This window comes from Pan troglodytes, chromosome 2 (assembly GCF_028858775.2).
Source record: "Pan troglodytes isolate AG18354 chromosome 2, NHGRI_mPanTro3-v2.0_pri, whole genome shotgun sequence".
NCBI classification, from domain to species: Eukaryota; Metazoa; Chordata; class Mammalia; order Primates; family Hominidae; genus Pan; species Pan troglodytes.
The window spans coordinates 174,871,627-174,892,085 of NC_086015.1; the positions used below are offsets into that span (position 1 = coordinate 174,871,627).

At 38.8% G+C, this 20,459-nt stretch overlaps 1 protein-coding gene across 7 annotated transcripts in view; it reads right to left on the reverse strand.

Annotated features, from left to right (window-relative positions):
* Window positions 1–20,459, reverse strand: part of PLD1 (phospholipase D1) — a 209,930-nt gene that overhangs the window by 125,066 nt on the left and 64,405 nt on the right. For all 7 annotated transcript variants that reach the window (XR_010155872.1, XR_001713797.4, XR_008547173.2 and 4 more), the window contains exons 2-7: window positions 12,212–12,402; window positions 11,851–11,978; window positions 9,811–9,956; window positions 9,184–9,289; window positions 7,765–7,830; window positions 312–370 (exon numbers count right to left, since the gene is read on the reverse strand). Coding sequence is in view for 4 of the 7 variants with exons in the window: in XM_063807330.1 (XP_063663400.1) it covers window positions 312–370; window positions 7,765–7,830; window positions 9,184–9,289; window positions 9,811–9,956; window positions 11,851–11,978; window positions 12,212–12,371 (665 nt within the window). In the remaining 3 variants the exon portion in view is untranslated. The remainder of the gene's footprint in view (window positions 1–311; window positions 371–7,764; window positions 7,831–9,183; window positions 9,290–9,810; window positions 9,957–11,850; window positions 11,979–12,211; window positions 12,403–20,459) is intronic.

Here is a 20,459-nt window from a genome sequence, read left to right on the forward strand (position 1 = left end):
TTATATATTTGGTTTTTAATGTATTCTCCTACACATCAGACTTGCTATAGGTATTGAACACTTCCACTGTTGGGTTAGAAAGAATCTGTGCTGTAAGCACGTGACAAAGACAGTGGAGCAGTTGCTACCGTTGTTTATCACAGGAGATGCTCTGATTTGTATGAATAATTCCATCAGTTGCTCTAACTACTGGGGAGAAGAGAAGCTAGCAGTAAAGCCAGGAGGACTGCATCACCATGGCATGCTGCTACGTTAAGTGTGAATGCAAATCAATTTTTCATACTTCTCTTTTAAGGTTTATTGCAACTTACATGCCCTTTGGTCCCAAATCATGGATGAAAGACAGCTGGCTTATATCAAGAAACTCTGTCTGAAAAGAAGCAAAAAACCCATCTTTAGCAAGCAAAACAATTCAAATTTATGCATTAAAAAACATGTATTAGGTATAGCTGTGTGTACTGTTTGGTGTGCTCCACAGACTACACAGATCAATAATAATGGCATTGCACTAAAAGAGTGCAGATTAGAAGTATATAAATAATGAAGACACACCCTACTAGATCTTCTAAATCTGAAGAGAGAGATGTGTGCCTTAATACATAGAGATAAAATGCTCAAGAAGCTTGGAGAGAGAGAGAGAGAGAGAGTTTATTCTCAGTATTCTTTCATGTTTGTTTTTGTTGCGTGGGATGGATATTGTGTGGCACAGTGTACACTCAAACAATAAAAGAGTGTGAGAAGCAAGTGATATTGGTGCAGGATCTGGAAGATGGACTGGATTTGGGCCCACAGTGTGAAATGGGAGATGAATGGGGGGCTAGAACAGAAAGTCAAAAAGGTTATAGGATGTACAGTTGGGTTACAGTGAATAAGATGAAGGAAAAGAATAAAAAATTAAACAGGCTGAAAAGAGAATGGGGAGGGCTTTGAACATCAGGCATAATGAAAAGAATTATTTTTAATGAGTTGAAGAGGAAGAGAATTTTAGGCCCACCTTCACTGTATTAGAAGGTTAAAAACTGTAAATATTATAACAACAACTGTGGCTGTGTTTACTGAGTGCTAACTATGTGTTGGTGTTATGCTAACCATTTTCCATGTATTATCTCAAACCCCTTTGAAGCAGGTGCTACTTTTCCCATTGTACAGAAGAGGAAACTGAGGTTTAGTGTAAGGGTAAGCAAATATTTTCGGCAAAGAGCCAGACAGTAAATATTTTGGGCTTTGTGGGCATAGATTCCATTTTGCATCTACTTAGCTCTGCTGTTGTAGCATGGAAATAGCCATAGACGCATACATAAACGAATAACTGTGGCTGTGTTCCAATAAAACCTTATTTATGGATATAAAATATGAAGATAATCTAATTTTATGTGTCACAAAATATTATTCTTCTTTTGATTTTTTTTCAACCACTTAAAAATACAAAAACTATTCTTAGTTCACAGAACATACAAAAACAGGCAATGGGCAATGGGCAGGATTTGGTCCACGGGCCCTAGTTTGCAGGCCTCTGTTTTAGAGAAGTCAAGTAAGTTGTCCAAGATCACATAGTTAAGAAGGGATTAACTCAGTATGGTTAACTCATTATGAAGTCAGACCAAAGTCAGCGCCCTCAAAACTAAGCTGGAAAAGCAAAATGTCATTCAACATTTATCTAATTCAAATTGAGTTCCTTGCATATTCTAGGTAGGTGAAAGCTAGATGTAAATGTGGAGGCATAGAAGGGAAAAACAAATCAACATTACGTACTGTTTAGCATATGCAGATTTGCAGATAGTTTTGAAAAGTGACCAACAATAAGTTCAGTTCCTTAGGCCATGTCAATAGCAGCCTTGATAGACCAACAAAGACTAAAAAGATACTCTCCCAGCATTAGGAAGCAGACGGGAGACCAGATATGGAAAACACTACCCTCAATGAAGTTCTGTGGGATGAACCACACTAGATACATGTGAAAGTAGTTACAGAGTTATAGAATAGTGGAGGGCAACCACTTCCTAGCTGACATGACATCACAGAGGCAAGGGCATTTGATCTAGGTTTGTAAATGGGATTAGTAAAACAAAAGTTTTCCATGTAAGTTTTATATGTGATTGGACATATCTAACACTACTCTTGTAAAAAAAAATTACAAATATCTCAAGGCGTCCATCCTTGTAAGGTTCATTTAAATGCTTGCATTTTTCTCTTTTCTTGGGGTTATTTGCAGAAAATAGGTCTTTAAAATTCAAAAGGACTTAAATTATCTTTTAAAAATCCTAAGTCAAAGGTATCTTCATATAGCATTTTTAAAATTGAGATTTTAAAAAGTCAAGGTCTCAGTCAGGCATAGTGGCTCACGCCTGTAATCCCAGCATTTTGGAAGGCTGAGGTGGGTGGATCACTTGAGGTCAAGAGTTCAAGACCAGCCTGGCCAACATGGCAAAACCCCATCTCTACTAAAAATACAAAAATTAGCCAGGTGTGGTGGTGCATGCCTGTAATCCCAGCTACTCAGGAGGCAGAGGCTGAGGCAGGAGAATCACTTGAACCCGGGAGGCAGAGGTTGCAGTGAGCGGAGATCGTGCCCCTGCACTCCAGCCTGGGCAACACAGCAGGACTGTCTCAAAAACAAACAAACAAACAAAAAACACCTCAAGGTCTTTACATTTCATTTCTTATATAAAACAGTGATTCACTCAGTATCATGCATTTTTATCTGGTTTGTGAAAATGCTTCTTAATTGGAAAAGGTAATCCTATGGGTTATTGGAAATGATTCACAGATTGCCAGCCATAAAATCCAAAATATTTTAAAATCCTGAGTCATAACTTTTATCTCTGGAGAGCAGACAAATAATGTCAGTCCTAGTTTACATTTGAAGACTATAGTCTACTACAGAGGCATAACTAACTTATGCAAAGTCCCAGAACAACCGAAGGGAAGAATAGGAAATGAAAACAAAAATCAAGGAAGCCACTAATCTAATGCCTGGATATTTTCTTATTTACATAGCTGTTATCATCAAATAGTTGACAACAGAAATATTCTCTGAAATCATTCAGAAATCATAACTTTTGGAGTATATCATAACAAAATTGCTAAGCGTAAAGAATCTCAGCTAAGTAGACAAGCACACATTAATAATGTAGAAAATTGAAAGTTACACATTAATATGAAATTTAATTTATCCTAATGGCTTAGTAAAGTTTGACTGGAGAGAGATTTCCAGAAGGAACCAGGCCTATTATACAGAAAAAAAAAATCTGGCAATAAACGTTTTTCTAATACAGAGTTATCAAATTGAAAGTAAATGTGTCAGGGTCAACTGAGAGGCAAACCTAACTAATAAAAATTGAAATTTAACAAAGATGATGTTGTCCAAACTTCTTAGTACATCTTCAGTGATAAGAATTCCATTATCCATTTGGGCAAGTGATTCTCAGGAATAAGAATTTAAAGATCAATTTAGCCTAACAGTATTTTGCAGGGCTTATTCCATTGATCTTTTGAGTAATGTATAATCAATACCTTTTTGTCTTTGTTTTTTTGGCAAAGGAATTTGTAAAATATGAATACAATTGAAATAATGTTGCAATGCAATAATGTTCTTGGCACTAGGTGGAAAGTGGTCTCAAGTAAAATATTCCAACGTGATCTACCAATTGGATACTAAAAACGTTAGAGAAACAGAGAAGCAAAAATATTTCCATGCCAAGAGACAAGCAACAAGCCCTAGGGGGTAACAAAAAATCCTGAAAATTACTTGGCAATCACGTACACACTGCCCCTTCCTCCCATCCTTGTATTGTAAGAGAAGGGTGACTTTCAGAGGCTCCTTTTATTTACCAGGTAGCAAAAACTCAAGTAAATGGCCAGGTGGGAAATTATCAGATACAAGGGAGGTAAGAGCATTGAGCTGGGCAATGTCCTTGTAGACTCAGGTACTCCAGCAAAGGCAGGGAACAAAGAGGACATCTAATCTATGAAGGAAACTGGGAGGCTGGGCAAAGGCCTAAAGTCCTTCTCAACGCTAAGACTCAATCATAAGAAAGAAAATATTTCCCTTAATTTGAAGATGCAGCTGTTCAAATTAGTATAGCTTTTCCCAGTTGGAATGAAAACACTGTGTGCACGTTTATTCGTTACCTACTCTTCCCCTCAAGTTAAAGTTCATTCTACAAAACAAGGGAGAGGTGAACTCAGTATTATTGATCTGTGGGATGTTTTACCCAAGGATTTCAAGCTAATCACCTTCTTGGGGATAAGAAATCTGAGTCACATAAGTTAAATGATTTACTTCAAGGTAGAGATACGATCCTATCACCTTAGGGCCCTTCTCTTAGAAATTGTACAATTTGTTCCATTTCTAGATTTTAATCTCAGGTATGAAAAAGGTACATTTATTGCTCCTTATTCCTCTGATTTTAATTCCCTGGAAGATAAGCATTTTCCAGTTACTAATTAAAATGCCTAGCTAGTGAGTTCTCTACTATAGCCAGCACTAATACAATTTCAGAATACAAAAGGAATTCTTGTTTGAGATCTTTTTGTATGTTATTACACAACTCGGATATTGCTATTTTTTTACATATTTATGCTTAGAGTAAAGAGGAAATACATTTGTCCCCATTTTACAAATGAGCAAAGAAAACTGAACAAATCACCAATGGTCTCTGAGGCAACTGTCTGATCATGACTACACTAAAACACTAGGATGCTCTCCTTTGCAGAACCACAAGAAGGAAAAAAAAAAAAAGAATTAAAAGCAGAGGAAGTCTTCATAATCATGGGAGAGAAGGTCTGAGCACAAACCCAACCAATGGCTATATAAAAGTGAGAGGAAAGAACTGTCCATGTCTAATTTCAGAGGCTACTTAAGAAAAATAATGTCAGTGCTTAGAACCCTAAACCAAATTCCTTTGGGGAAAATCCTATTATACAAACAGCTTTATAATAAATCTATCTCCACTTTTTTTTTTTTTTTTTTTTTTTTTTTGGCAGAATCTTCCTCTATAACCCAGGCTGGAGTGCAGTGGCGCAACTGTGGCTCGCTGCAACCTCCGCCTCCCGGGTTCAAGCGATTCTTCTGTCTCAGCCTCCCAAGTAGCTGGGATTAAAGGCGCCCACCACCATGCCTAGCTAATGTTTGTATTTTTAGTAGAGACGAGGTTTCACCATGTTGTCCAGGCTGGTCTCGAACTCCTGACCTCTGGTGATCCACCTGCCTTGGCCTCCCAAAATGCTGGGATTGCAGGCATGAGCCACTGCGCCCAGCCCTGTCTCCACTTTTTAAAGTGGTCTAATTTTACCAAGACATTTCTAAGCTGATCATAGCATTTTAGTTTAGTTCTCAAACTCCTGATGATAAGAATCACTTGAGCTATTTGTTAAACACACTTATTCCAAATACAGATCTGGATAGCCCTGTAGAGATTAAGAACATATCCTATTCAGTCCCTTGACTTATGATCCATGATTCTATCTGCTTATGGACCTGAATTAACTCAAAATAGGTTTGTTTTATACTTATAAAAGTATAAATTTATTACATACATGTTAAAATAACTTTTAATGTGCTTTTTACAGACAGTAAAGCATTTTTTAACAGATACTTTTTTAGTATTTCTCACAATTATTGAAGAAAACACATAAATTCCAATCTCATTTCACAAATATGAGGCAGAGGTCTACAGATCTAGTCTTTAGGCCAGACTACATTTAAAGAAAAGAATGTTAGAGAATTAATGTATATCAAATTGTATCCTATGCTTGAATCATATTGAACAATTCAGCTGTTGGAGAGAATAATCTCAGTAACCATCGAAAATGAGAGGGAGGCTGGGCACGGTGGCTCACGCCTGTAATCTCAGCACTTTGGGAGGCAGAGGCGGGCGGATCACAAGGTCAAGGGATCGAAATCATCCTGGCCAACATGGTGAAACCTCGTCTCTACTAAAAATACAAAAATTTGCTGTAATCCCACCTGTAGTCCCAGCTACTTGGGAGGCTGAGGCAGGGGAATCGCTTGAACCCGGGAGGCGGAGGTTGCAGTGAGCCGAGATCATGCCACTGCACTCCAGCCTGGGAAACAGAGCAAGACTCCATCCCAAAAAAGAAAAAAAAGAGAAAATGAGAGGAGAATCTATTCACAGTCAGTTGCTAATGAGGCTTTCCCTTCCAAAGGAAATGTTTATAGGTCACTCTGGGATTTCTAAATACAACATGGCCTAACTTTGAAAATATTTTTATGACTGGAAAAGTCATTAAAATGAACACTTTTTAAATGTAAACATTCTTTAGTCAACAGTAGAATCCCAAATGTAGAAAAGTACATGAAAAGAGAAGAATGAACTCACCAAGAACGGTTACAGCCAAAAGAAATAGTAAAAGTAAAGTCACAGGCAGGCAGAAAAGTAAAAGAAATGGAAAATTATTGCATATGGGTACTAATTCACATTTAAATAGTTGTCTGTTAAAGAAAATATCATGTCGGATTTCAGACAACACAAGAGGAGGTATCATTTTTATTAACAATAGTAGTAGTATCCTTATTCATTGTTATTTCAACAATACAAGTTCCTGAGTCCTGGAAGAAAAGAAACCCCTGCCTCCCATCATCCTTCTCTTGAGATCCTCTGGTGCAGCCCAAATTCCTGTTTTCCTGAGAAAACCCTTCTCCAGGTTTATGAAGACATAGAAGCTCCCTCAAGTCCATTGAATGCCCCAGTGCAAGCTGCTGCTGGAGGCAGGTAGTGACCTGGATCCAGGTCACCTGTGTGTAATGGGACAGCTGGATGTATATTTGGACCAGACTCCAAACCGTGTGCTGCAAGGCAGCAGGAAGGCAGCTCCTGTCATGAGAAACTCGCAGAGCCAAATGCTCTTGCATCCTCTCCAAAATACACTAAAGTCTTTACTGTTTCGGTTTATGTGTTTATGTGATGCCATTCTCTAAACTAGCGGACAAATCACAATTGCACCAACTCTAGAGTTCTGCACATATATAATATAGATGCATACAGCCCCCATAACCATACAATTCATACAAATGCATACATACATACGATAAACCATGCATTCTCAGTTATCCAGGCCTCTGAATAATTGAAGGCTAAACCTTTAAAAACACCCCACCTTTAATAGTGCAGAGCTAATTGTTTGCTGACACTAGAAAACCCACTCCCTCCCTGCTTGCCAGCTGCATACCCCAAGCTTAATCTCTGTGGCTGCATCTAAGCCCCATCACCTCTTCTTTCTTTACTTGGATTCCTCAAGGGTTTTTCTTTCCTAGCTTTTCCCATGCTTCTCACTTTCACATGAAAAGACAGGCCTTTAACAGGCATGACAAACCAATCAGATGGCAATCGCCCTACGCACCACAAAATCTTCAGGCATTCAACTCCACTCAACTGTTTTCATCACTTACTACTCAACAGTTACTCTTTGTAGCTAAAAAATGCTTTTTGGCATTTTCCTGGAAACCTGAGAAGAGAAGAAGGTTGATTTCTAGATAATCTAGCCTATAGCAGCATTTCAAGTTCATTTAAATCTATTGTTATAGACATATTAAGTTCTACTCAACTTTTTAAAACAGCATCACACCACTGTAAACTGGATCCTTGCTGTAAAATCAACTTTGTATTCACTTAATTTATTTTAATGCAAGGACGAATGTAGATGTGGATACAATCACTCGTGTTATTAAAATGATCCAAAATTTAGCTGACAATTTACTATAGTGAAAATTACTCCAAACTTAAATCACTGACTAGTACTTACTGTGGCATGATAGTTTCTATACATGGGCATTTTTAGTATCTTTGTCAAGTAATCTTCCAGTTGTTTCTGTAATGCAAATATTTTAGATAAGTGTTAACATGGTCATATTTATTTTTAAAAATTAAACAATAGTGACAATGATGAGATCATCATTTTCATCTTAACTTCTACAAGTTATTCAATTATTTATTAATATAATCATGGAGCAAGGAATCCTGAATAGCATTAAGGTGTAATTTCCATATTTCTCTTGAACTATTATTTAAATATCTTCTTACTGTTTAACTTTCCATATGCTTAGGTCTTCTATAAACTGCTGACAAGCCCTATTATATATATATAGCTATTATAGCAGGACTTGCTATAAGTTGTTTTAAAGCATTTGTTGATATTACCAAAAACTTTCATTTTTTTTCAATTCTAACACTGAACTTACTGAAAGATATACTACAAATTTTAAACAGCTTTTCAGGAAACAAAGGTGGAGAAAGGTTAAAAGACTTTCTAGTAGAATGTACTGATTTTAAATATGCTAAACTGTGTGTGGAGGCAGATGGGGAGTAGAGGGATATAGGCTTGGGGCACTGGAGCAACATATGTCAATCATATTGACCATGATGTAAAATCCAGCATGCTTTTGCTGAATCACTAAGCGTCATTTTCAGTTGAATTCATACATGTGCACACAGTAAACCAAAACTATATAATTTTATATGTCTAGGTATCTTGGAAAATATTTGGTCCAGATGCCTACAAAGATTTTAAACAAGATGACAACTACAAAGGAGAAATCAAACATTCCCTCTGGAACATAAACGTTTCAGATTACAAAACAGAACTGACAGAAATTAACAAACACTTGTTCATTTTCTAGTAAAAAAAATTAATTGTTCACACTCTGCAGCACCCATCTTGGAAGCAGAGCAGGCAGAAGTGCCCCTCCTCTGGAGTTTTCTGTCCCAGTGCTGTGCCTGTCTGTACTCCGTCAGACTCTTCTCAGGCCCTAACTGCTCCATCTATAGTTTAGGAATGAGATTTTACATATATTTAAGATGGGCTATTACAAACACGGAAACTTATATATGGAAAATATTATTTTAAAAGAGTAGATCTCAAAACCCACAACAATGAGTTCAATCTTTGACTCACAATAAGCCCAAGGAGGTTCTAGCAGGGAGAACAGCTTCTTCATAATGTCAAGTCCTAACCAAGAACACTCTTCCTCTTCTGAGAAAATGCACTGTATGGCTTGGGGAAAGAAGGGACTGCCTAACTAGTTCCAGAAAGCTAAACCAGCCTGGGGATCAATGAGTGGATGAGAGGAGTTGTAGCCAGGCCTACTTCACCCCTCAGTAGATGCTGTGTTTCTACAGCACTGCAAAATTAGGTTTAAAACCACAGAATAGTGAAGAAACTTACTCTTCTACCAAGGAATTGTTCTTCTCTTATCATGTTTTCAGATGAACGGGGCAAACTGGGCATCTCTCGAGGCTCCTCTCTGACGTTTTGCCTCCTAAACGTGTGTCTAAAACACAAATACACAGAATGCAAACACCTACTAGATTATTCTGTGACTATGACTTTAGTATGTCTTTCATGAGACGGCATATTTTTAAGAGACTATTTAATTGAAAATATCTACCAACAATAGACTAGTTAGCCGATATTGTGAATTAAATACACTTTTTATTTATTTATTTTAAAGATTGGATGTACTCTGTCACCCAGGATGGAGTGCAGTGGTATAATCATGCTCACTGCAGTTTTAAACTCTTGGGCTCAAGCAATCCTCCTGTTGTAGCCTCCTGAGTAGGTAGAACTACTAACTATCACCACGTGCCACCACGTCCAGCTAAATTTTTAATTTTTTTATAGGGAGGAGGTCTTGCTACGTTACACAGGCTAGTCTCAAACTCATGGCCTCAACTGATCCTCCTGCCTCAGCATCCCAAAGTGGTGAGATTACAGGTGTGAGCTACCACACCCAGACAAAATACACTTTCCATTCAACTTGTATGCTGGCATAATTAATTCCAAAATGGTTACCTTCTAGTGGGAATGGGGATTCGGATAAAGGCTTTGTACTTGAGCAGCTCTCTGTGAAATTCTTGAAAATGCTTGAATTTCCTCTTAACTTGCCATTTAAATTCCCCATGTGTTAATTCAATAGTGTAAAGATTAATACTTGGTACCTACAGTGATACATAAAAATGTTTGATATTTTAAATAACAACAAAAATTCCAAAAGCTTTCAGTGAACAATATTTAACTAGTAACAGAGAAGTATACTTAAGTCCAGCCTACTTATTTTGTGTAAGTACTTAAGTAAATTTGTTTCAAAAGCAGCCAATTGCAGAAATAATATTCTCTAAATGTTCACTTGATGAATTACATAAGACAAACTTTCAATCACACGAGACGATTCCTACAAACGCTGTTCCTCCAACATATGTGCGTGTATGCATCCACGCACACACACACCTGAAATGAAGAACTAGGTGGAGGAGACAATGAGAAAGGCCCTAATTAGCCTTCAGGGGTCCAGTCCACAAATATAAGCCGTGAACCAGGCAATTGGCAGGGGTGAGAGGTATTGTATACTAACAGCACCATCTTGGCTGTTTTTGTTCTTCAGAAATGGCACGACATGCCTTCTCTCCTTCTCTTGTGAAACACATTCCAAGGTCCAGCCTTGTCTCTACCACCCACCCACCCTAAGGAACCACCAGTGTTAAGGAGGGGTGGGTGGAAAAAGTGACTGCAGTAATAAGTATACAGTGTATACTTGTATAATATAATACATATGTATTATTATTACTAAATCTTCATAACAAACCTATAATGTAAGCACTGTTATACACTTTATTCAGAAGAGGAAACAGGAACAGAGAGGTTAAGTCACTCATTCAAGATCACAAGGCAAAGATGAATTAAACCATGCAGTCTGGCTCTAGAGTCTGTCATTTACCCCCACATGTTATTATCTTTCAATCTAAATGCTGGCAGGTGAAATAAGAAAACAAAGCTCATCTTAGAGACATTTCTGAGTGAGTTGTGCTCAGTGGTGTATCAGGGAGACATGGACCCGAGTCACAGGGAAAGCCTAAACGAGAGGCTGACACCAAAGTGAGTGTAAGCTGGGAGTCAGTACATGTGCAGGTAGGCTGGGACACAACACCAGGCAAAACCACCCAGAAAGCAATGCAGCGCATGCCACCTCCAAAAGACAAGGAGGAAGGGAAGGCAAAGCATGCCCTGACAGCTGGTTATTAATCTGTGCTTCCCCTGAGGCAGGAGGCAGTGGTGGCCTTACTCTGCCATGGCTAGATCTTAGCCTGAAGGGACAAAGGTCACCACCCTGCAGCAATTGTCCTCCCCCGGAGACTTAACAACTGCAAAATCCAGCCAGAAACAGAGAAAAGTAGCTACCCTAACAGCTTCTTCTAGTCCAATCCATTTCAAAGGGCATAACTTTGATTGCTGAAGACATTTTACTCCAAAGCCTTTTCAGCGTTCAATGAAATATCACGTGAATGAGGACTAAAGGATGGTTTTCTAGGAACCAATCAGAGAGGCAGAGTATGGCTGCAGAATTCTCTCAACAGTATTTTGAGGTAATGGCACTGGCCTATCCAGTATCCTGGCTTTTTTTCTTAAGAGCCAGGTAGCACCAACATTTTCATGCTAAATAAACATTAGGAAAGCTAAAATTCTTGTTGACTTATACCTGCCATGCAAGGTGGAATAAATATTCATCAAGAGTCCAAATGAAACAGAAAACTGGGGAGAGAAGAAGATTAAGAGAGGCACTTTGCAATTTATTAAACTGTTAATTTGCCTTACATGCCTTTTTAAAAGAAAGAGCTTTGGCTCAAATGAAGAAAGAGGAATATAAGAATGAAGATTAAATGGGAAGGAGGCAAAAACTTGACAGGTGAAAATGACTTGGAAATGATAGATACATAAAAACAAACAAACAAAAACCTACAAACATGATCATAGCTAAGAGGGAGGAAAATGAAAGGCTATGTACTAATTCACATATATTGACAAAAGAAAAAAGGGTGAGTCCATAAATGCTCTGACCCTTGTTGTAGATGTGAAGCGTTCCACTTCCAGAACTTGTGCTTTTATTGGACAGCCGGAGAGATACGTCTGTATATTAGGCTCCTTAAATCCTTGAGTGTTATAAATAGCAGAGAAAGGGATATACACTAAAAAAAAAAAGTAAATAAAGTTAATGCAATATATGATTAGCATAACTTGTCTTTTACAGGCATTCTTTTAAGAATCACGTGTTAAAACAAGTAAGCCTCTTATAAAATGATCTGAGCCTGGTGTTACATCTGCAAGGAAAATCAATCATTTGCTGGTTACTTCAAATTTGTGCTCTTCCGACCAACCGAGATAAACTCTTTTCTTCCCCGCTCAGATCATCCGTCTTTACCTTCTTGTATCTTGGGATCGCTGGGAGACACGTCGTAGTCTACCTCCTCTCCCTCAAAGTGGAGTTCCCGCGTGTCCAGATTTTCTATGATATTACTCATGTCAGCAGCAATTTTCTGCAGTGCAGAGGTATTTACCCGTGGCTCGTTTTTCAATGACATGTTAACTTTGGACAGAGTAAAAGCAAAGGGGCTAGGAAAGAAGAAAAGGGTTACAAAGACTTAGCATTTTGATAACATAAAATGCTATTCCACAATTTGAATCCAGACTTAGATACAGCATATGGAAACAATTCAGCCTGCTCTGTGTGAGCCTCAGTTATCCAAAACAACCTTTTAGTTTATGTTCCTGTTTAACATTTAAAGGATTCCTAACTTGTAAATTAAAACAGAGTGCTTAATTGAAAACAAGAGAAAAAAAAAAGAAAAAAAAAAGCAACACCACATTGAATGCCAACATTTCTCTTATCCAACTTTATTAACTTGGATAAGTAATTCAAGGGAGATTGGTTTGGGAAAGCTTATTCAGAGAAAGAAATAGATTATTTGCTGTAATAAATACAGCTGAAGAAAGAATATCATGAAAAATAAGCAACTCTAAATATTTCCTAAAGAAAATTTAGAGTATTTCACATATTGAAATATATAGATTTAGAAATATTTTTATGATAGCATAATATTTCTACATTTTCTCTGTAGGTGATATCCCAAGCAAAGTGTATATTACCTCTTCAAGATAGGAGATTTTGGCCATGACTTTACGTGAGGTATAATGACGTATGTGTCTTGAAAGGAAATTGATTAATATACCTATTCCGAAAGACATCTGAGGTGCTAGAATTATACTTCCCTCCTTTTTTTTTCTTTAAAGAAAACCAGTTCTATTTCATTCTGACATTTAATAACACAAGTCGTTGCACATCAGTACCCAGGGCAGAAGAGTTCACATGGATATTATTTTTCATGTAAAATATTGAGATTCAAGCTTTGCACACTGTCATCAGAGTTGGATGAAATGTCTGTTTTGCCTGATGTAGAAATAATCTGTTAAAACCAGGCCCTAAAATGGAAGGACGCTCATACCAGTAACTCTTTGGCACATGTTCATTTCTTACTGCAAATCACAAACACTGAGCATCCACCACGTGAGATGAGATGAATGAAAACGTGAAGGTGAATAAGGCAGGCCCCTGTGATTAAGGAGCACCTGATATGGGTGAGGAAAATGAGGCATCTAACCCAAAGTTCACCCCTGGCCTCCTCCAAGGTCTTAGGCTTCTTGAGAATGAAATTTGCCCAGGGGAAGACACTTAGCTGGGTCTCTCCTGCAGGTCTATCAAAAAGCTAAGTGGCTATATGGGAAATGCTAAGAAAGTCTCAGGCAAACTTACACAGCCCTTATTATAACTCAATGAGTCTCGAAAACCTATACTTTTATGTCTGGGAGAAAGAGACTGTGTTTGGAAATTCAAAAATGGGAGCGAAGGAGGGAGGTTCTGGTTTGGCCAGACATATAAAATTCATATATCTAAGTTCCCTGGAACTATGTAATCAATCATGTTTCTTTCTCTATGTTGCCTGTAAGAAAGCTTGGAGCCAAATTTGTGGCCTACTATATAGCAAAGTATAGGACTATCTCTTTCCTTCAACTTTCCCTCCCACTTCTAATTTATATCATAATAGTTAATAGTTACTAATTGTTTAGAATGCACCTCGCTGGTGATAATTGTTTACATACATTATCTCATTGGTCATTAATAATAAATCTGTGAGGGTTTGTTATTTCTATTTTGAGCACGACAGGAGTTTGCCATCCCCTCTTTATAGATAAGGAAACTGAGGCAAAGAAAGACTAAGTAACTTGACCAATATTTTAAACAATCTGTCAAGGTCACACAGCTGGTAAGTGGTGAAGAAGGGACTGGAATTCAGGTTTCTCTAACCCAAAAGTCGATATTCTCAACCACAACCTTTATCTTGCTATCTATTCTTTGTAGATATGTAAGCGCTTTGGAATAGATGGAACAGTTAATATAAATAAGTACCCTGGGGCAAGTCCATTTAAGAGCAAACCCTAACAGGAAGAATTGGAAATAAACTCCTGCAACTCGGTTACCACAGGATGAAGCCATTTAAATTCCCAGGGTCTTTGTTTCCTCTCTATAAATTGAGGAGGTTGAGCTATTTCATCTCTAGAGCTCTTTTAACACGAAAACCCTAACTGTAGATAAGAGATGCCATAAAAGTGTTCAGCCTCCCTTATAATTTAATTACTTTAACCCTTTTCCTATCCCAAGAGATTAATCAGAGTAGTTTTGCATTTGGGTAAGAGAAGCAGGTAGCAGAATGTTTTCTAACCTGGATAACTTAATTAAGATCTATTCAGCCTCCATTGAGGAGCCGTTGCCCTTGGTCAAAATCAAAATATGTATGTCCTTTCCTCTTCATTCAACAAACACTTAACAATGTGTCAGATTTTACTTTATTTAAAATACAAGGTAATGAAAAATTTAGAGGAAAAGAGACAAGGAAAAACAGATAAGAAATTACATCATATCATTGCAGCTTGTTAATTTTTAAAGACTTCAGATATTTTTATTGATTAAACAGACTTATTAACTTTGCCAACTTTCTTAACATAGTGAAGAAAAACAAAGGTTACTCCAAATAACCTTCCTTTTGAACTATGTGCTGATCTTAAAAATGCCTGTTAATTTTAAGAAATACAGAGACTACAGTAATCTACACAGTGTTACAGAGCCAATGCATCAAGCTGAAATAAATATCTGACTTCAGATAGAGAAAAAAGAAGCATATTCACTTATGAAAAACTTGAAGAGTGAGACATGAAACAAAGAAAACATCATTTATCAAGTGTTTATTACATGCTAAACACAATTTTAGCACAGTTATGTTATTTAATACTCACTTATTCTAAGAGATTTAGTTAAACAATCATCCAAGGTCACTCAACTTGTGTCAGTGTTGAGTTTATAAAGCAGATTTTGTCTGGCTCTAAAATCTTATGGAGTTGGTTACAGAGGCCCATAATTACTTTTATTTTATGGGCTTGAATGTCTATAAATCTAAATTAATCTTTTATATGAAGTTTAAGTCCTGTGACAAGACATGTCCTCTACTTTAGTCACCATACCTTGGAAGGGATCATACTAATCCCACAGTCACCTCAATTATGAAAACAACATATCTCAACAGCTTCCTGAGTTTCTTCTTAGCCTTTTACTTTTATGGTTTATAATATTTTATAAGATCATGTGGAACTTCAGTGGACCCAATGCATTTGCAGACTTGTTCATGTTTTTGTAAAGACTTTACTATTTAATAATAGACAATGAAAGAAGTGATTTGTCTATCTCTACCTTTACTTATGTCCATGGGCATTGTGTGCTGACTTTTCATCCAACCATTGTATTGTTGGTTTCATTCTTGAATATCAAGCTGCAAAACCATCTACGCTCCTATGTTGTCAAATCTTCATTTATCAGTCAATGTTTTCTTTCATCTAAAATAATCTATAATAGGGGGTGAGCAGCTGCCACAGGCACAGCCTATATTAGCCAGCAATGGGATAAGGGCTTCAGTGTTTACACTTGAGATAATGCAATTGATTTTGTTACCTCCTTATAAAATTATACTGCAAGATCATTATCTCTTTCAGTACCAAGAAGAGATGGTGCCCATGGAGAGATAAGAGCAGCTGTGTTTTATTTCTGTTTGCATTTGTATCTGGAAAGCAAATAAGGGTTTTTTTATTCTCATTTTGAATTATAGAACTGAAAATCTTTGCAGGGAAGATTTAATGACCTCCAGTTATTCAGTGATGAAATCAGATAATTTTCTATTCTCGATTTTCAACAAGATTGGGAAGGAGAACATCAAAGAGAAGCAGATACTTTCCTTTTCAGATAACAAATAGATAAACATTGCCTTAGCCAAAATACAATAATAATATCAACTATAATTATTGATATTAACATAAATATGAACATTAGCCAGTATTTGCTAAATATGTACTACATGCCAGGTTTTGTACAAAGTGATTAATATCATGATCTCATTTAATCTTCACAATAACTTTAGGAGCTGGGTCCCATTGTTACTAGCATTTTTAATGAGTAGCTTAGAGAAGGTAGAAACTTGGCAGAGCCACACAGCTGGGAAGTGATGAAGCTGGTGATCAATTTGATCTGACCTCAAAGCCCAGCTACTTGCCAATCCAGAGGTGGGACTAGGGGTGGGAGGAAAGATGGGCACTGGGAGACTTTTACAATTTTCTTCATATACTCTTAAAACTTTTTTTTAAAGTCAGGGTCTTGCTCTCTTGCCCAGGCTGCAGTACAGTGGTATGATCATAGCTCAATGCAGCCTTGAACTCCTGAGCTCAAGTGACCTGCCTGCCTCAGCCTCCAGAGTAACTAAGACTGTAGGCATGTACCACTACGCATGGCTAAAAAGTAAAACAATTTTTAAAATAAAAACAACCTACATTCACTCTATGAACATAGTTACGATTTACTTATTGCTCCCTTTCTAACATAATATGCAAAAATACACTCATTTTTTTCTAGATGCTATTGTACTTAACTGAGATAAATAAATGCAATGGATTCCTAAGCCAAAAATTATATCATAATGTATGAACGTAAAAAAAAATTATGATTAGATAGTTTAAACCCAAACTGAGTTATGGGGATATCTTGTTTTCCCATTTTTTCATGATGATGAAATAAATTAAAGGATCCATAATATATAACCTTCGAAAACACATCATACAGCAACTCTATATCTGGAACTGACTTGATGCTCTCTGAGATATGAAAATTATAAATGTGGATTCAAGTACTAAACTCAATCTTTAGTAATATAATACAACTTGGATAAATATTTTTTGAGTTTAGCTGACTTTGAATAAAGTAAATGATATTAACATATTTTACATTCCAGACTATATATTTTGAGAAAATACATTTTAAATATCCTCTGATGTTTACTTGGATCTTTGACTTTTTTTTTAAAAGGAACATTGCTTCCGCAAATATTAATGGAAGGTGATTATGTACCTTGGACAGAAAATGAGATGTCAATGGTATAAGGGAAAGATCAAATGACCTAGAATTGTTCTATCCTTACTATGAGTGTAACCTGGGCAACTACCAGCCCCAGGGTTGCAGTGTCCCTCTGTGAAATGTTCTACTCCTGCTTCCTCCCTTGGGAAGCTGTGAGGAGCAAATGTGATCATGGATACTCATCTACAGGCAAAAATCATCTTGGTTGCTAGTGTCATCTTTAATTCTATTAAAAGCTGACCCCTGAAAAAATAATCTTAGGAGAGTTTATCCTGCTTTTCATCTCTTATTTAGCTCCCAAAACTAACATACCATCTTGCAACTGTCTTTCTGGCTGGGCTACTCTAGGAATGGGTCTCTGTCATTCAACCAGTCCTGAAATTTCTGGACTGTACTACACTAAGTATAAGAGAAACCAGTAAGCCTTCCTCTGCAAAAACAATCATGGAAGGCATTAGCCAGTCAGACCCAGCTAATGCCCTTCCTTTTCCTTGCATGTCTTCCTGGCCTCATCCAACCTGCTCTCCCTGGCTGGTTATGCAATCCTTCCTTGGCATTCCCATAGCGCTCTCCACTTTTCTCACAACAGTGGCTCCTGCTCCCTTTGAGGTCCAGCATCCTTTGCAACTTTGATGAAATCTATGAACCCACAACCCCAGAAAAAAATGAGCACGGGCTCACACACAGCATTTTGCATATATTTTCATAGGTTCATGGTTGTACTCTCAAGACCTTTAAGTGAAGAAGCACGTCCACTGAGCCACAATCATGTGCTGATGCACTGACACATCTGTCTTCCCACTAGACAGGGACACTCTTGGGGGAGGAGGGTTAGAGTCATGGGCATTCACCACAGACACCCAGCCGAGCACCCACTCAACACGTTTGTTGATTAAGTGACATAATCAATGAGCTGTCCATAGAGAAAGCTGTCAGCTCCAGGTTATTCAGTGAATGACACAAAGAGATATTATTTTCCCTCGCACACCACAGACACACTCAGATGTAGAAGCCTTCTGGTTGAAAAGCCCCTGAGAGGCGTATAACATGTTAGAAACAGATTGGCTGCCAACGCAATCACAGCTAACACAGCAAACTGCTAGTGAAGCTTCCTGTGTGCCAGGCTTTTGCTGAGGGCTTTTCATGCATCATGTCAAATGATCCTCACAGCAACTTCATGAGGAGTACTGTCATCATTCCCACTTTGCAGACAGTCTGACAGAGGTGAAGAGTCAGAAAGTCAGTAAGTCGGCTCTCAGCCTGGCTCTGGCTGACCCAAAAGCCATGCACCTGCTCCTCTTCTGCCTTCCACCTGTGCCCGTGCCAAGAAAAGGAGATTCCAAGACATGGAATCACCCAGCCGCCTTTCCTGCCCATAACCTGTGAGTCCAGCTTGCTATTATGTCTATGGTTCTAAGAGTCAGAAGTCTGACTCCCAAACACAGCCCTTCCACTGAGCTCCACATCTAGTCTGATCTCAGGGAGCCCAGAGCCCAGCAATCTTCCACTTACTTATCCTTCTCTCCTGGTTTTATATCACACCCTCCACGTGGCCTAACGCTGACGCTGCTTTTATCCCTGAGATATCCAGACTGGTGCTAAATACTTTGGACTCACTGTGCCCACAGAATAGAAGTTGAACTCACGTTCTCTTTTTTTCCCCTAGCTAAAAACAAAGAAACAAACAAAAACACATCTATAATGACATAAAGCAAAATGGTTACATAGCTCTTAAAATTTCCACAATTTCTGCCATTAGCTAATCTCAACTAGTAAGTATGTCATTAGGATACTTCTGATAATGATCTATCCCAGCCATGTTTAATAATAACTCAAGAAAACCAAGGCAGCTTTATGCCATGGAGGCAACAAGAAATCCCATAAGACATCATGGTTTCCAGAAAGGACAACCTTGTAGACAGCTGTTTCACTATCCAATACTGAATTAGGATATAACTCACACGTTTTGGGGCATTAAAAGCACTTCTTGATTCTCATGACTTTTCCTAAATTCTTTGACCTCTTTGGACGACCTTTTAAAAACATCCTCAGCATTTGTTCTCTGGCATGAGCTTTCTAATTTCCTTTAATATATCCTAGAGTTAAATATTTCCCTCTTTGCAGTGGTGTCAGCTTCTAGCTCATCTCAGTCATATCTTTGAATTCAAACTTTGCTTCCAGAGTCAAATACAAATGTTAAAGGAAATTGACATCTATTTCAAATGTTGATGGTTAAGAAAATATGATCTGTCATTTCCTGAGTGCCTGTACTGAAAGGCACGTTACAGGTATTACTTCCAATCCTCACAACAATCTCACTGGGGCCATGGGAGCTTACTGAGGCTGCACAGTTGTGAGTGGTGGGACTGGTCCCTGTATGCAGGCCTCCAGATGGGCTGGGTCCATCTGCATCCCTGGCCTCTGCTCAGTAAAGATCCCCAGTCACAACTGCTCTCACTTCTTCTCCTAATGCCACCAACCATCTCAGCCTCCTTCTGGGCAAGGGCAGGGCTTTGGCACAGCCTCCATGGCATGCAGCACAGCACGTGGGCTCCACTGACCTCCAACCAGACCCTCAGAGGCACTGGCACATCCAGATGTTTTTGGATTCAGTTGAAGTGCTGCACCAGGGACGTGTTCTTTTGCTTCCTCAGGAGTTGTACATCAGGGGGGTAAGAGGAGTACAGGGAAGCAAGTCACACAGCGTGTGATACTGAGAGGTGACAACGTGCTAGCAGTCCTCACTCGCTCTTGGCACCTCCTCAGGCCATGGCGTCCATGCTGGCTGCGCTTGAGGAGCCCTTCAGCCCACCGCTGCACTGTGGGAGCCCCTCTCTGGGCTGGCGGAGGCCAGAGCCAGCTCCTTCTGCTTGCAGGGAGGTGTGGAGGGAGAGACGCCAGTGGGAACCAGGCTGCCTGCTGCACTCACAGGCCAGCGCGAGTTCTGGGTGGGCGTGGGCTCGGCAAGCCCCGCACTCAGAGCGGCTGGCGCCACCGGCCCCGGGCAGTGAGGGGCTTAGCACCCCGGCAAGCAGTTGCGGAGGGTACACCGGGTCCCCCAGCACTGCCGGCCCACCCCACCACACTTGAATTCTCACTGGGCCTCAGCCGCCTCCCCGCGGGGCAGAGCTTGGGACCTGCAGCCTGCCATGCCCGAGCCCCT